We start from the raw sequence: 15,892 nt of genomic DNA on the forward strand, positions 1-15,892 counted from the left end.
TTGCATGATGATTTGATTTTTCTTCGATCATCATTTGATATTACCATATTTATGTAAAGGCTTGCATAATTTATATAAATAATTAGAAACTGAACCTATCCTATAATTGAAAAAATCGTCGGCATTAATTTTTGACAAAATATATATAATTAGACATAAAATCGAATAAAACAAATTCATTTTTGTTATTTTTAGCTTTAAATATAAGCTAGATAAATATAAATATTTATTATAGACATACAAAAATTATTATATATCTAATATGATACTTACAGAAACAATGCGTTTTTTTAATCATATCTAAAGCGAACCTGGCATTTGACGTGACGCCGTCTATATATAAAATTATTTTGACGAATATATTTTCCATATTTTACTTTTATATTTTGTCTCAAACTTCACAGAACGCGATGAAATAACGAAGCGAATGAAAAATATATGTTTCCACGATATACGAGAGGATCGAACAGAAAAAAATTATTCAATAATAACGGTGTTTTGATGGAAAATTGTGTGATATGTTAATTAATTAAAATTTAGAACGCGTCGCGCGCGTTCTAATTATACTTACCATAGATCATAAAAGACACAAGATAAGAAACTCGCACTGCATTTCATGTTTGATGTACGATATGCGACGTCTAATAAGAGAACGTGTTAATTATGACGTCTTGTCCCTAGAAATAAAAATCTTTCTATTAAAAAACAAATCGACCAATCACAATCAAGCATTTTAAACGCAATAAAAATATTTGACTGTGATTAGTTGATTTAAAAATTTAAGCTGGTCGGGAAACGTTAGAGATGTTGGAACATTGCATTAACCAATCAGAATAAGGAAATCTTTATTCTTTTTGTCCTGATTGATCAATTCAACGCTTCGAAGCATTTCTAGTGTCTTCACGATCACAGTCTAAATTTGTTGAGGTCACATGCGGTTAGAATTTGAAATAAATGGTTGATAAATGATAGAAAATATTTCTTTCGATTTCTTATCGTCGATATACCTCAGATGACCTTAGACACGGTAGAATAAATCAGACAGAAGAAAGTTTCGAGTAATAAAAAGTGCGTATTATTGAATAGAGTAACAAAATTTGTTTACATCATTTTTTTTCTTGGTTGAGTCACTTTACACGTTCGCGCTTTTTGCAGGACAAGAAGAAAGATATTTCTTGTCAGCATAACGTAAATGTAATCTGATATAGCTAGTTGTCGGACGTATCTCTAACCGTGTGTAGCATTTTGTGACGTACCATTTATGTATACATCAATTTATAATAAAATAATTAACATTTATAAAGAAACTTATATGTGCAGACACATTTTCAAACAAATTCTTTTTTCTAGTGCTTGTAAATACAATAACTATTATATTTACTTGTGTAAAATATATCTCTTGTATAAATATATATATTTGCATAAGAGAGAAAATTCATTTATAATAAGAAAAACAGGACTCAAATTTTTATAAAATATAAGATCTGTTTTATTTCAGTTGTATATTCTACTTGAAAAATAAAACTGTTTTGTTTTAGAGCAAAAAAGCTTTGATTCTTGTTTATTCTCTTTATACTTTATGCATTTATATAATTCTCAAAAGAATTTATAATATATATAATATTTTTAATATTTTTATTAATGTAGAAAATATAATTGAAATAAACACAGATATTTATTTTCCCAATCTTTCATATTATATGTTATATTTATATATTTTAGAATTTAATTTTTATCACAAAAGTTTCTATTACTATCAATAATGAGTCGCAGAAGGGAAGGTAATAGAATATCATCAGAAAGATATGATCAAAATTATCGCAACTGGGAAAGAAACAATAGAGACAGAAGAGACAGTCAGTTTCAGAGTCACTATAACAAATCATCCAGTGATAACTGGAATAGTTCAAATACTCAAACATACAGTAGTAGTTCACGTAAAAGAAGTAATGATAATGCTTCAAATGATACAAATGAACTTGTTATGTACATTGATGCCAACAATGTCGGAAGACTTATTGGAAGAAGTGGCAGCAAAATTAAAGCTCTGCAAGATGAGAGCAGTGCTAAGATCAATGTAAGTAACAAAGAATATGCATTGTGGAAAATGTAATTCAACTGCAATACTTTTGTCTTTATTTAGATCGACAAACAATCAAATGAAAATGGACAGACTGCTGTGATATTGATTGGTACAGATGAAGCACAGCAACGAGCTAAAAGTTTAATAGAGGAATTATTAATTGACAGAAGTACTTCATACCAAGGTAGAGAATCTAATCAAAAGAGAGAAACTAATTTTGGAGAAAAAAAAGAAGAAATTGATTGGAACAATTTTGATTGGATCAAGGCCAATGAAGAATATGTATGTTTTGCACATTATAATAAATTGAATTAGATCAATTATTCCATAATATGTGTACATATGAGTACATTGATCTTTTTCTTGGCCAGGAAAATCATCAGAAGCAAAAATGGGCAACTTTGCCTCCTATTATAAAAAATTTTTATAAGGAAGATCCAATTGTTGCTAATATGTCAAAAACGAAAGTAGCCGAACTCAAGAAAATGAACAATGATATAGAAGTTAAGTTTGTTTTTGAGAATGAAGAAGGCTCTGACAAGATAAAAATACCAAATCTTATTGAGACTTTTGAACAAGCTTTTCAAGTAATATAGTCAATTAAATATGAACTCATATAAATATATCTATCATATAAATATATATACTCATATAAATGTATCATTTTTACAAGATCCATACATATTTTATTTATAATATAGAGCTATCCAGAAATTCTTAGAGAAATACAAAAACAGGGATTTAACAAACCGAGTCCTATTCAATGTCAAGCATGGCCTATTTTATTAAGTGGTCAAGATCTTATTGGAATAGCGCAAACTGGAACTGGTTCGAATATTTTTTATCTCATCTGTATTTGTGCACATATATATATATATATATATATATATATATATATATATATATATATATATATATATATATTGATACTCAAATATTGATTTTAGGAAAAACTCTTGCTTTTTTACTACCTGCTCTAATTCATATTGATGGGCAAGTAACTCCACGCGAGGAGCGCCCTGGACCAAATGTCCTTGTTATGGCACCGACGAGAGAATTGGCGTTGCAAATTGAAAAAGAAGTAGGAAAATATTCTTATCGCGGCATTAAAGCGTGAGTTTATTTCATATAATAAGATTCCGCAAGATTTGCGCATTTCCATGTGTTATTTTATATTCAGAATATTATAAACTTGCTTATTACATAATTAAAAATTATTTCAGAGTATGCGTATACGGTGGTGGAAGTCGCAAGCAACAAATCGATATTGTAACAAAGGGCGTGCAGATAGTAATTGCGACTCCTGGAAGATTAAATGACTTGGTGCAGGCAGGAGTGTTGAACGTAACAGCTGTGACATATCTCATACTTGATGAAGCCGATCGTATGTTGGACATGGGTTTTGAACCACAAATTCGCAAGACCTTGCTGGGTGTGCGGCCAGATCGACAAACTGTTATGACGAGGTATAAGCTATATCTGTTAAAGATTCATTATTAAAATAGGATTTTTTTAGGAGAAAAGAAATTTAATAATAATTTAAATCCTATATATTTATATGTATATTCATATAAGTTATATATAATTAATGCAATGAATGTTAATGTGTTTCTTTGTTCTGTTCTTTTGTCAGCGCTACATGGCCTCCAGGTGTAAGACGTTTAGCTCAATCATATATGAAAAATCCTATTCAAGTATGCGTTGGATCACTTGATTTAGCAGCTGTTCACTCTGTAACACAGAAAATTTGCTTGATTAATGAAGATGAAAAGTTAGAAATGGTTAGTAGCATTTTGAAATAATTTACAAAACTCTCACTTGTTTTCATTACTGTAAATCACTTTTTCTTTTTTTTTCTCAGAATTCTTGATGCAGAATTAGTTGTAAACTATTCTTCTATGTCATATTAACCATATATTATTACAATATTGTAGATGCATCAATTCTTGCATGAGATGGGCTCTCATGATAAGGTGATAATCTTTTTTGGTAAGAAAGCAAAGGTGGATGATATTTCTAGTGATTTAGCTTTGGCGAATATCGATTGTCAGAGCATTCACGGTGATAGAGAGCAAGCGGATAGGGAACAAGCATTAGAAGATCTTAAGACTGGAGCGGTTCAGATTCTTCTCGCGACTGATGTAGCTAGTCGAGGAATCGATATTGAAGACATTACGTAAGTTTCACAAGTAAAAAATGGATTATGTTACTTATAATATAATATCAATATACATACAGCTTTATTATAACAATCCTGCTGTTTTAGATATGTTCTGAATTATGACTTCCCAAAGGATATAGAGGAATACGTTCACAGAGTCGGTCGTACAGGACGCGCGGGTCGAACAGGAGAAAGTATCACTTTCATGACAAGACAAGACTGGCATCATGCTAAGGAACTTATCAGTATTCTTGAAGAAGCTAGTCAAGTAAGTAGTTATGCTGCTAGGCAAGCATTTAATTATTCCAGATTTTCTACAAAGAAATGAAACTCTTCTATCTTTTATTTCAGGAAGTTCCTGAGGAATTATATAAAATGGCTGAAAGATATGAAGCATGGAAACAGAAAAAAGATTCAGAACGATCTGGTCTAAGAAATAGTAGGGACGGCAATAGAGGTAGACAAGGCTATAATCGTAGTCGATGGTAAATTCCGACCGATTAATAATATGAATGACGTAAGATTTATTTTTATTGTAAGTGTAAACTATATATATATATCTAAGCATGTATATATATCAAACAATGCAAAGAAGGTTCTTATAAGATAATTAATACCTAATACATTGTGATATAATATTTTTATTTCATCCATGTGTGATTTCTCCAGAACAATTACAAATAATAATAAAATGTTCCTTTTATATTTCTTATTGTTAATTGCCAAAGTTAATTATAGGATTTTATAAGATTTAAAATTTCTTCTATAGTTTATTTTATACTGGAGTTAAAATATTTAGCATGTTATACAATTGCAATAAAATTGCAATTTGCCTTTTCGTTCTAATTATTATCAAAAGCAGAATACATGACCCTCTACTGTATGTTTAAAAGTATTCAATATGTTAGTAAGAAATAACATTTTATTTTATAAGTTTTTTCTAAACATATTTGTTTAGAAATGCGTACCATGCATAAATTTGTTTTACAAAAAACAATAAAACTTATATTTTCAACATTTAATTTGATTAAAAGAAATGAACCATTCAATTCAATGAAATTCATTTAATTTCCTCACCAAACAGATAATTTTAGATATAACATATTCCATCTATAAATAATTCACATTGTTAGATATATTATTTCTATTATTTTAAGAAAAATATATTAGAATCACTGAACTCTATACATATTGGAATGTGCCTTTCTGTATAAATCTGATATAAATGTGCGGTCTGACAAAAAGGACATTGCCGTGACTTTTGTCTCTTTTCTTCTTAGCTCTTGTACCAATCTATATATAATCAACATCATTATCTAACTTTTATGACGGTAATTCTACCACTAAAAAAGAAGTCTAAAACAGAAAAAGACAAAAGATCATACAATGTCTTCTTTGTCGGGCCGCGTGTTTTTTGAGAAACACGGCGATTTCCATATGTATAAAGTTCAGTGATTAGAATTAATAGCACGTATCTATTTAATAAATTAGAGATGGAACCTTATATACTTAATCTATTTATTTCAAGGATATTCGTATTTTTATCAACTTACTCAAACTTGAAGACCATAAGTATAATTACCCAATAGTATTATTTAAATCTATCATCTTATATTAAATTTTTTAAAATATGTATTATTGTGTATTGAGAAAGAGATTCATTAGAATTGTGAAATCTAAATAAAATGTATTTTTGTATCGACAAATAATTTAAAACGAAAAATTACATTAATAAATTAAAGAGACCATATCAATCTTTTTTTTCCATAAATATCTCTAGTAAAGTTTTCAAGAAAATAGGCAAACAAGGTAAAAGTTTTTTTAAAATGTATAATATAGTAATAAATGATCACCGGGTTTTTTATTAATAATAAACCGGAAAAGAAAATGATCATTTAGAATAAAACACGTCACAAAATATTGAAGCCTTATGAAGACTTAGTTGTAAACTTTGAAATTTCGTGTTTTCGTATATTTCTCAGCAAAGATTTTACCACTTGGAGTCGGTATAGAAAACGCTATATCATCCAACGACATCACATAACCATAGAAGAATTTCGATCTGAAACACATGAACAATGATAATTAAAATATTTTTGTTACCAATAGCGTGATTAACAACCGTAACAGATTACCTCAAAGTATCGACGAGTTTAGTAGCAATACCCTGTTTACGGTGACTCATCGCCGTCCAGACAACGTTTATGCCGCATTTCGTAGGTGTGCTTTCAGCGGTACAACAGTCCAGCTCAATTAGCTCAGGAATCATACGATACGCCGTTTGGATAGGTTCCGCTACCAATATTCCGAGAACATTTTTCTCGCGTATATATAACAAGACCTGCGTGATGCGTATTTTTCTTTTATCGAATTCAACACAATGTAAACACTATATCTTTATGCATACCTTTTTGCCCTGATAATCTGACATGCTCATGTCCGCCAATCCCAAATCTTTATCTACAATAGCCAGAATATCTGATACTTTCTTCCAATATTGTTTCGAGTCATGTGGTTCGACCAATATTATTCTGCTAGATGTAAAAGGATCTTCCATTATAACACGCTCATTCTTCCACCCCTAAAATACATGTAATAGATAGATTATCATATTTCTTTATAGCAATATATGATACTAATTTTATGGACATAGGACTCAGTTTACCTGGAATTTTAAAGTTCGTATGCTATTGTGATAATTTAAATGAGCATTTTCATCTTCAGGATTGCCCAATTGGTATACAACATTACATTCTGGGCATTGAGTGGCACCAAAAGACTTTTGACCAGCATCTAACTGATATTGATCTTCTGCGCCACCACCTTTTGTAGATGATTGCCATTGCAGCATATTTTTTTTTGAAGATTTTGTAGCTTTTCCGTGATTTGTTTCTCTAAAAAAATAATCCAAATACTATATCGAAATAGATCTAGAATTGAATTCTTTATAATATTTTTACTTATATGATTTAAAATATTAAAAAAACATTTTTTATATTAATATAAATAAAATAAAGAATTAATATAAATAAAATAAAAATATTAATAAAAAAAAAATATATATATATAGTTTTATATAAATTAAATTAAATATTTTTAATAATAATGAAAAAGATCTGTGATTTATAGCACAGACATTGCAAAACATACTCGAAAATATTATCAGATGCAGAATATCCTTTAGTGAATAATGGAAAGTATCTTTTTTTGCTAGTTTTTACATCATCATTATTACTGCCTGTATTGTCAAGCGAAAGATTTCCAAAGTTTGTCAGAGAAGTAACATCTTTGATATTCATGGTCGAAGTCATATTACTGAGTTCAGTAGCTGGTGACATGATCACATTCTTAGCTATCGTCGTCGTCGTTTTTGACGGAGAAATAGTATTTACTGTACTATTGGTTAATGTTTCCATTGTATCATAATCATCCTTCGCCCAATCATCCTCCAATATTTTCAAGAGATTAATAACTTTATCTTGCTCCAATGTAGCTTCAATTTCTGGTTCATCCACAGTCAGATCCGTGGTATCCAGACAGATGCCTGCAGCTTTTTGTTGCTTGCACATATTTGTTGTAGCGTGAACATGTTTCTGATTCATTACTGATTCATTAGCAGCCTCAATCGTTCTGTTTAATCTCTTAGTTTTGAAAAATCTTTTACTATAGTCGATCTCTGGTGAAGGAACTTTCTCTGCAATTGCATTCACAGGTGAATTTTTATTTGAAATGGCAGGAGTTTGTGTAATATGCTGTTCTTTCTTCAATATCTCTGGTTTCGTTTTAGGTTTCTTTGGCTTTTTGATACCGTGAAACACGCCAGCATTTATTTTACCGAATTTCTGCTTTTTTAATAACGAACGCCTGCTGTTTATATTCTGCATCGGTAAACTTCGTCTTTTGTTAACATCGCTATTACTAAAATTACCAAAAGCAAATGGTCGCTCGGTCCTCGTTTTGCTACTGTAAAATGTTTTTGTATTCAATGAAATATCTTTCAAGCTATTAGGTTCATTCTTTCTCTCCTGAAATAATGCTGCTCTCGCTCTAGGCGCAGAAACATCATCCGCCTTGAATAATTTTGCCGGTTTCACTGTCAATTGATCGTGCGCGTGCCTTTTCAATGTATTCTCTTTTTGTTCGGGTGAGAAGCTTTCACTTATTCCAAGCCCACTGAAAGATTTTCGTCTGTGAAGTTTCGGCAATGGAGCTGTTTTACTTATGGAACTTAAAGGTGTTATCTGCCTACACTCAGGAGTTCTACTCTTTCGGGGTGTTTCTGTGATGTTCTGATTTTGTATTTCTGTGGCAAAATTTCGTTGAGGTGTTTCTGGTACTATTTCATCCATTGTCACACTCATCTTTGAGCGCTGTGGCGTTAATGGTTCCATCAATTTGCGTGGAGAAGATGGTAGTGATCTTGATAAGCTGTTAATAAATTTACATCTTGGCGAATATCTAGCAGCTCTAGTGACTTTCCTAAGTGAACTAAAAGGTGATATACGATCCTCCTTATTACGCTTTGTTAAACGATCCCAGGACGCAGGTACATCAGATAAAGATAATTTTTCAGGTGTAACAAGTGGAGAGATAAATTCTCTTCCTGAAGAACTATCACTAAGACTTGGACTTCGATCAGTAAAAGCCAATGGTGATATAGGTCCCAAGTCTGAATCTTCTCCTGAAACTGCTTCAACATCCTTGCTACAATTTGAATCTTGAGATGTGTTTTTCTTACAAACATTGCCTTTAGATGGTGTAAAGAGACATTTTTGAGCTCGTCGTGGAGTGTAAAGTAAATCCCCTTGATCGTTATCCATTGACATTGTTGAATAATTTCTAATAATATAAAAAAAGCAACCAATACCAAAATTAAGATATATTTATAGATTTCGATTGGCTTTGATTATAGTAATGAAAGATTATTTTTACAATACTGATAATATCGAAATATAATGCACAAGATTTAAAAAATATATTTTATGATTTAATCAGTCTCCTACAATACATATATATATTACTCTTCCATTTATAATATCAAAGCAGCGAATCATATAAATATGCGAGAGAAGTTAGTGTGTTCGAATGAAAAAAATTAATTTAATGCAATGCATAAATAAACTTAACCTGGATCGGACGAATATAAGAAAGTGTTTCCACTCAGTGCATCAAAGATTGTTGATAAATAAGTGACGTTCAATATTTACACTCGTTATATATTAATATAATTTTTCTCGAAAAGCGGTATACTTTTTATAAAAATTCACATTCAGAATCACATGAAAGAAACGCGGGAAACGAGCAAGAAAATTGAATACCGCATTAGTTGCTGCGCAACTGAACTGAAGTTTACGCGGGTCATTTCGCGCATGCGCTATATGCCTCGTATTAGGTACTATGACCATGATGCATGACTATTTAGATACGCGCTTAACATGAAATGATGAGTCTCAAAGAAGAATTATCCAGCAATCTCATTGGCTAAATTCCTCTAGCTCGCGGTATTTTAATGCACCGATTGGTCCGGTTATAAATAGAACTAATCGGTACATTGTCATCGTCAATCACACGTGATGGATAAAAGCGGATAAGAATAAAAGAGTTGTTCATGTTTACGAATAATCTAATTTTGCTCTTTTTACTCATGTTATTATGCCATTTATGACAAATACTTTTTTCTGGATGAATCGTGTCAAAAGTATTGAAAAAATTGCAATAATCCGTGCAAGAAAAAGATTACAGTATTATAGATTGTAACCTATGTATACAAGTATATATAAAAACAAAGTATATTGTTAATTCTTCCACCAACAATGGATAAGCGAAATACTTTACTTGTCTATTGTATATTTATTATTCTCCAGAGTATTCGTAAGTTACATATTTAAATTCATATAATAGCTGTTTTATAGTGTGTCACAGATTGATTTGCAATTAACATAAAAAATAAAAATCTAAAAATTAAAAGATAAAGTTTTTTGTTTAAAGCTGAGAAAAATTTTTTTAAACAAATATCAAGTTATTTGATTGAAAAAAATTTAAAACTTCTTTCATATAAGTTAGCAGAATTAGAAAATAAGTTATATCCCTTTTTTTATAAATTGTCAAACAAATTTCAATACAGATTTTTTTCAGGCTTAGTAAGATCTTTAATACTGGCTTACACAGAATTAATGATTATTTTTTTTTTATGTTCTCTACTTTAATCTTATATTTAAATGAAAAATTTTGGATTATTATTTTTTATTGTTATTGCAAATCTTGTACAATATGTTATCTGTTTTTAAAATTTAATATTAGCATTAATTTTATATTAACAGATGGGCTGCATAGAAGTTTAAAATACTATGAAACAATTCATAGTACTCATTTCCAACATAAGATTGTAAAACGAGGTATTCATCACAGTTATAATCCATATAATAAAATAAGTGAAATGGAATTTTATTCACATGGGCGGTAAGATATATTTGATTGTTCTTATATTTATGTTATTGTCAAAAAAATTATTCTGTTATCTTTGAAAATGTTTATATATTAATATTTTATATATTAATATTTCTTTTTTTTTATTTACAGTCATTTTCGATTAATTTTAACACCTAGAAGAGAAGTTATACATTCCAATTTTAAGGCATATGAAGTCAATGCTGATGGAAAGGAAAAAACTATACATTTAGGTATAACAATATATATTAAAAAAAAAAAATCAAGACACTGTGTTTTTTTAATTTTGTCCCACAGATCATGACAATTTTTATCATGGCCGAGTATTTGGAGAAATCGAGTCTCATGCTCAAATGCATATTGATAATGAAATTTTAACTGGTACTATAACAACTTTGGATGAAACTTATCATATTGAGGTGAGTACATATATGTTGAATGAAATTTATATAATAATAGCTAAGAAGCAATACAATGAAAAATAAAGTGTTAGATAAAATTATATGAAAAAAATATGTGCTTCAATATACACACACACACACACACATATACAAAATAATATATTTTAATATTAAAAATAATATTAAAAATAAGAATATATCACAATACAGTATTGCATTCTGAATTATATCTTGAAATTTTGGCTATTTACATTTAACACAGATTCTCAGATTATTAATTAAAAGTCAGCTTCAACAAGTGGATGTATTTTAGCCATCTTGGAGACATCTCCCTCATCTAGACAATCAAACAATGATTATTTATAAATCATCTGATGTTAAACTCAGTTGGGAACATTACAAAGATGGAGAAGGTCATACACATGGAGCTCCAAAGACCTGTGGTTACGTCAAAGAAAATTTAAGTATGGTTTTATCATAGATATAAATAGTACAAATAATTTCTTTTGTGCTTTAATAAAATTATTTCTAATTCTGTGATATTAATATTACGCACACTTTCTGTCATAGATTATACATTAAATGATGAGGACGATTTTGAGGAAGATGATACAAGAAAGAATGACAACAGGGTGAAAAGGCAAACAGAAACTTATGATTATGCACCGACTAAAACAAGATGCCCATTATTACTGGTTGCCGATTATCGATTTTATCAAGAGATGGGTGCCAGCAGTACAAAAACTACAATTAATTATTTGGTATATCTGAGCTTAATAATATACAGTTGTTTATATACATTTGATTTGCAATTGTAATTTTAATTTATTGCAGATAAGTTTGATTGATAGAGTACATAAGATTTATAATGATACCTTATGGATGGAACATAAAGAGGAAGATGGTTTCAAAGGAATGGGTTTTGTTATTAAAAAGATTGTTGTTCATAGTGAACCGACACGAGTGAGAGGTGGCGAAACACATTACAATATGATTCGCGAGAAATGGGATGTCCGTACATTGCTCGAGGTTATTAAGACTATTTCTTATTCTTAAAATTAAATATACTATTTGTTTTTATATAATGTGTTAATGCAGGTGTTCAGTCGAGAATATAGCCATAAGGACTTTTGTTTGGCTCACCTATTTACTGATCTTAAGTTTGAAGGTGGTATTCTTGGATTGGCTTATGTAGGATCTCCTCGTAGAAATTCAGTGGGTGGTATATGTACACCAGGTCTGTATTTTAAAAAAGTATATTTTAAATTAATATATAAATATCAAATATTGTATAACGAAACATGTATAACAAAACATAATATGACATTTATGTAATATTATATTTTTTTCTCTTTTATACAACATAAATTATCAAAAAATTTTTTTATTAAAATTTATTTTTTTACAGAATATTTCAAAAATGGATATACATTATATCTGAACTCAGGCCTAAGCTCCAGCAGAAATCATTACGGGCAGAGAGTAATTACAAGAGAAGCCGATTTGGTAACAGCACATGAATTTGGTCATAATTGGGGTTCTGAACATGATCCAGATGTTTCGGTAAATTACAGTTTAGATATTATTATATATATCACAATTCCTGAGATATGGAACTAATGTTTAACACACACAATTCAAATAGAAAATATCATTATTAAAAATTAAAAAAAAAGATTGAGGAAAGTGAAGTTGATACAAAAATATCTTGAAATCTTTTGTTCATTAATTGTTGGAACATATCCTTGTATCAACATCCACTTTGTCTTATTAACAAATATTAACATTTTATTTTTATTTTGTTTCTTTGCAAGATTGGCATTTAATTTTTTGACTATTGATTATAGAGTTGCAGTCCAAGTGCAAGCCAAGGTGGATCTTACTTGATGTACACTTACAGTGTTAGTGGTTATGATGTAAACAACAAGGTAAAGTATATATTCTAGTAACACATTTCAATTTCTATCATAATACGATAAAATGAATATTTTAATGCATGTTTCTTGAGCAAGGCATTAAAATAGATTACTTTTTATGCTACTAGAATTGTTTTTATATATTTTTTAAAGTTTTTTTTCCATGCATAGAGATTTTCGCCATGCAGTTTAAGATCTATTAGGAAGGTCTTGCTAGCCAAATCTGGACGTTGTTTCTCAGAGCCAGAAGAATCGTTCTGCGGAAATTTAAGGGTCGAAGGTGACGAGGAATGTGATGCAGGTCTCTTAGGAACGGAAGATAATGATCCATGTTGTGATAAAAATTGTAAACTTCGAAGTAATCAAGGAGCGGTTTGTAGGTAATGTTACAATTACATCTTTATTTTTTCTACAATTTTATGATGAAAATCTTTAAGTTATTTATAGTCAGCAATTCAAAATGTTCATTTTAATTCTTTCAACAGTGACAAAAATTCGCCGTGCTGTCAAAGTTGCGCATATATGCCTGCAAGCGTGAAATGTCGCGATGCGCAATACGCGACTTGTGAACAAGAATCACGTTGCACTGGGGCATCCAGCGAATGTCCAAGATCTCCAGCCATGATGGATGGTACTAGTTGTCTTGAACGTGGCCAATGCCGCGGAGGCAAATGTGTGCCATACTGCGAGACTCAAAATTTACAAAGTTGCATGTGTGACACAAGTATGTACTTTATTTCAACTTCTGAATGTTAATAAGAATGATAAACAGCAAGAGAATTTTATCATGCTTATATATACTTGTATCATTTTCTCATATTATATACAAGAAAAAAGTAGAATTTGTATTTTATAATTTAATTCTACAAATTTGCAATTTATTTACAAATAGTCTATTGATATGTGCAATATGGAATCAATTGTTACTTTTTGACTTTTTGATTCTGTATCATAATGGTTACTCTTTTTTTTTTTTATTAGGACAGTGATCATATAACTTTTTCCCTAGGGCGGAAACATGAAAAGTAAAATATTTTGCCATTAATTTTAATGGTAATATTTTTCACTTCATATTTCACTCTAGTTACATGAAAAAGTTACATGATATCTGAATTAAAAAGAAAAAAAAAAAAACTAAAATATTATTTTATGAAGATATTTATAATTCTATAAAAAGAAGACAAAAAGTTGCATTTTAAAATTGGTTGTATATTACTAATATGTTAGCAATTAGTTATGTTATATATTGACAATGTGCACTTATGTGTAAATATATGTATGTAATTATGTGTAAATATATATATATATATATATATATATATATATATATATATGTTATTTTTATTATTAATATTATCATTATATCCAATTTTTTATTAACAGTTGGAGATGCATGTAAAAGATGCTGCAGAATGAGTTTGAACGAAACATGTTTTCCAATAGACCCACCAGATATTTTACCTGACGGAACACCATGCATTCAAGGTTTTTGCAATCAGGTAAGACGATATTAAAACACTTTACTTAGTAAAAACTTTAATTAATTCTAATATATACACATTCGTGTTTAGGGCGCGTGCGAGAAAACAATTCAAGATGTAGTAGAGCGATTTTGGGACATTATTGAGGACATAAATATCAATAAAGTTATGCGTTTTCTAAAGGATAATATAGTCGGTGCTGTAATAATTATTACTACTATCATATGGATACCAGCGAGTTGCGTTATCAGTTATATCGATCACAGACGTATTAAAGAGAGCGAGAAGAAATGGCGATGGAAACATACAGACGAACTTATTCATCCAGATGAGCCAAGACAAGTAATTTATATTGGCGGTCAGCGACAAAGAGTACATGTTATGCATCAATCCTAAATTATAAATCTAGATTGTTTGCATTACATTACGTATTTTATCTTCTAGTCAAGGAAATTTATATAGAGAATGTGATATTGATCTAGAATAACTGAGTATAAATATTTTTTTTTTAATATTATATTAATAACTTTTACATAATTACTGTGAAATTTTAAATGAGTTGTAAATGAACAACAAATGATACATTCCTATAGCAGAAAGGAATTAACTTTCTTTTAGTATTACATAACACACACACATACACACATATACACATATTGGATATTAATTTTTAAAGTATCATTTTCTACCTAATACTTATTATTATCGAATTGCTACTTAATTAGAATATCATTATCATTGAAAAAAATTTTTCTTTATAATATGATTATGACTTATTATATGATTTACATTCATAAAAAAGAATAATTTATACGAAATATTTTAATAATTTATATATAATATAATTTCAAAAAATTATATCAAAATTGTTAATTATATAAGGTTGTTTTTATTGCTTTTTTTTAGATCTCTATTTTAATATATATTTGATTATTAATTATGTGATAACAATTAATTTTTTTTATATGAATTTCTTTATTGTTTTCACTTTTTATATTTAAAAATTTTTAAAACTGTTATATGAAGAAATAATATTTAATAATAATAAAATAATAATTATAAATTAATTATAATTAAAAGATAAAAGTAAAGTAGTCAGAGTAAACAAATAATCAAATACAATTTCATTAGTACTTATTTCTATATATTATTAAGAAAATAAAATTTGTTTTTCTATTTTTACACATTATATATTTATTTCGCCTACCTCTATTATTATATGAAATATAATCAAACTGACATTTTTTACTTTTATCTTAATTTTTATTTCGAATACGGAAAAAGATAAATATATTTCAAAATATTTAAAAGTTTATATTTCTTCAAATCGTATTATAATATTATTAGATATGTTCCCTTGAGTCTTGATGTTGAAGTTAGAGAGGAGATACAATTCTCGAAAT

General features: G+C 28.9%; 3 protein-coding genes across 6 annotated transcripts; 2 read left to right on the forward strand and 1 right to left on the reverse strand.

The window, feature by feature from the left end:
* The first annotated feature begins 923 nt into the window (after nucleotides 1-923).
* On the forward strand, nucleotides 924-5,293 carry LOC126858174 (probable ATP-dependent RNA helicase DDX43). Of its 4 annotated transcripts, none has more exons than XM_050608271.1 (12): nucleotides 936-1,068; nucleotides 1,156-1,355; nucleotides 1,723-2,077; nucleotides 2,144-2,365; nucleotides 2,455-2,670; nucleotides 2,785-2,911; nucleotides 3,031-3,196; nucleotides 3,307-3,549; nucleotides 3,717-3,864; nucleotides 4,018-4,259; nucleotides 4,350-4,512; nucleotides 4,596-5,293. In XM_050608271.1, the coding sequence occupies exons 3-12, from the start codon at nucleotides 1,763-1,765 to the stop codon at nucleotides 4,731-4,733; spliced, it is 1,980 nt and encodes a 659-aa protein (XP_050464228.1). In that variant the 5' UTR covers nucleotides 936-1,068; nucleotides 1,156-1,355; nucleotides 1,723-1,762; the 3' UTR covers nucleotides 4,734-5,293. The 4 variants fall into 4 exon arrangements, with proteins under 4 accessions (XP_050464229.1, XP_050464228.1, XP_050464230.1 ...); XM_050608273.1 differs by having other exon boundaries at nucleotides 1,156-1,263; XM_050608274.1 differs by having other exon boundaries at nucleotides 1,156-1,233.
* On the reverse strand, nucleotides 5,294-9,574 carry LOC126858172 (N-acetyltransferase ESCO1). Its single transcript, XM_050608268.1, has 6 exons — nucleotides 9,372-9,574; nucleotides 7,395-9,083; nucleotides 6,910-7,138; nucleotides 6,652-6,825; nucleotides 6,380-6,585; nucleotides 5,294-6,306 (listed from the first exon to the last, which is right to left on the reverse strand). Exons 2-6 carry the CDS (start codon nucleotides 9,068-9,070, stop codon nucleotides 6,183-6,185), a joined length of 2,409 nt encoding a protein of 802 aa, XP_050464225.1. The 5' UTR covers nucleotides 9,071-9,083; nucleotides 9,372-9,574; the 3' UTR covers nucleotides 5,294-6,182.
* Nucleotides 9,575-9,808: 234 nt separating this feature from the next.
* Nucleotides 9,809-15,275, forward strand: LOC126858173 (ADAM 17-like protease). Its single transcript, XM_050608270.1, has 14 exons — nucleotides 9,809-10,115; nucleotides 10,565-10,703; nucleotides 10,824-10,924; nucleotides 10,989-11,110; nucleotides 11,406-11,556; nucleotides 11,663-11,853; nucleotides 11,927-12,121; nucleotides 12,191-12,329; nucleotides 12,501-12,655; nucleotides 12,940-13,020; nucleotides 13,180-13,388; nucleotides 13,494-13,732; nucleotides 14,392-14,507; nucleotides 14,580-15,275. The coding sequence occupies exons 1-14, from the start codon at nucleotides 10,058-10,060 to the stop codon at nucleotides 14,883-14,885; spliced, it is 2,202 nt and encodes a 733-aa protein (XP_050464227.1). The 5' UTR covers nucleotides 9,809-10,057; the 3' UTR covers nucleotides 14,886-15,275.
* The last annotated feature ends 617 nt before the right edge of the window (nucleotides 15,276-15,892 follow it).

The sequence above is a fragment of the Cataglyphis hispanica genome, chromosome 24, assembly GCF_021464435.1.
Source record: "Cataglyphis hispanica isolate Lineage 1 chromosome 24, ULB_Chis1_1.0, whole genome shotgun sequence".
NCBI lineage: Eukaryota > Metazoa > Arthropoda > Insecta > Hymenoptera > Formicidae > Cataglyphis > Cataglyphis hispanica.

What these genes read in the sequence shown, in the direction of transcription:
- LOC126858174 (XM_050608272.1), top strand. Translation starts at nt 1,763, where the DNA reads ATGAGTCGCAGAAGGGAAGGTAATAGAATATCATCAGAAAGATATGAT. An exon ending in AGAGCAGTGCTAAGATCAAT is followed by an intron (nt 2,078 to 2,143) that starts GTAAGTAACAAA and finishes GTCTTTATTTAG; the next exon opens with ATCGACAAACAATCAAATGA. An exon ending in ATCGATATTGAAGACATTAC is followed by an intron (nt 4,260 to 4,349) that starts GTAAGTTTCACA and finishes CTGCTGTTTTAG; the next exon opens with ATATGTTCTGAATTATGACT.
- LOC126858172 (XM_050608268.1), bottom strand. Translation starts at nt 9,070, where the DNA reads ATGTCAATGGATAACGATCAAGGGGATTTACTTTACACTCCACGACGA. An exon ending in GCATCTGATAATATTTTCGA is followed by an intron (nt 7,139 to 7,394) that starts GTATGTTTTGCA and finishes TTATTTTTTTAG; the next exon opens with AGAAACAAATCACGGAAAAG. An exon ending in CAGATTATCAGGGCAAAAAG is followed by an intron (nt 6,586 to 6,651) that starts GTATGCATAAAG and finishes CGCATCACGCAG; the next exon opens with GTCTTGTTATATATACGCGA.
- LOC126858173 (XM_050608270.1), top strand. Translation starts at nt 10,058, where the DNA reads ATGGATAAGCGAAATACTTTACTTGTCTATTGTATATTTATTATTCTC. An exon ending in TTACGTCAAAGAAAATTTAA is followed by an intron (nt 11,557 to 11,662) that starts GTATGGTTTTAT and finishes TTTCTGTCATAG; the next exon opens with ATTATACATTAAATGATGAG. An exon ending in ATGTCCGTACATTGCTCGAG is followed by an intron (nt 12,122 to 12,190) that starts GTTATTAAGACT and finishes GTGTTAATGCAG; the next exon opens with GTGTTCAGTCGAGAATATAG.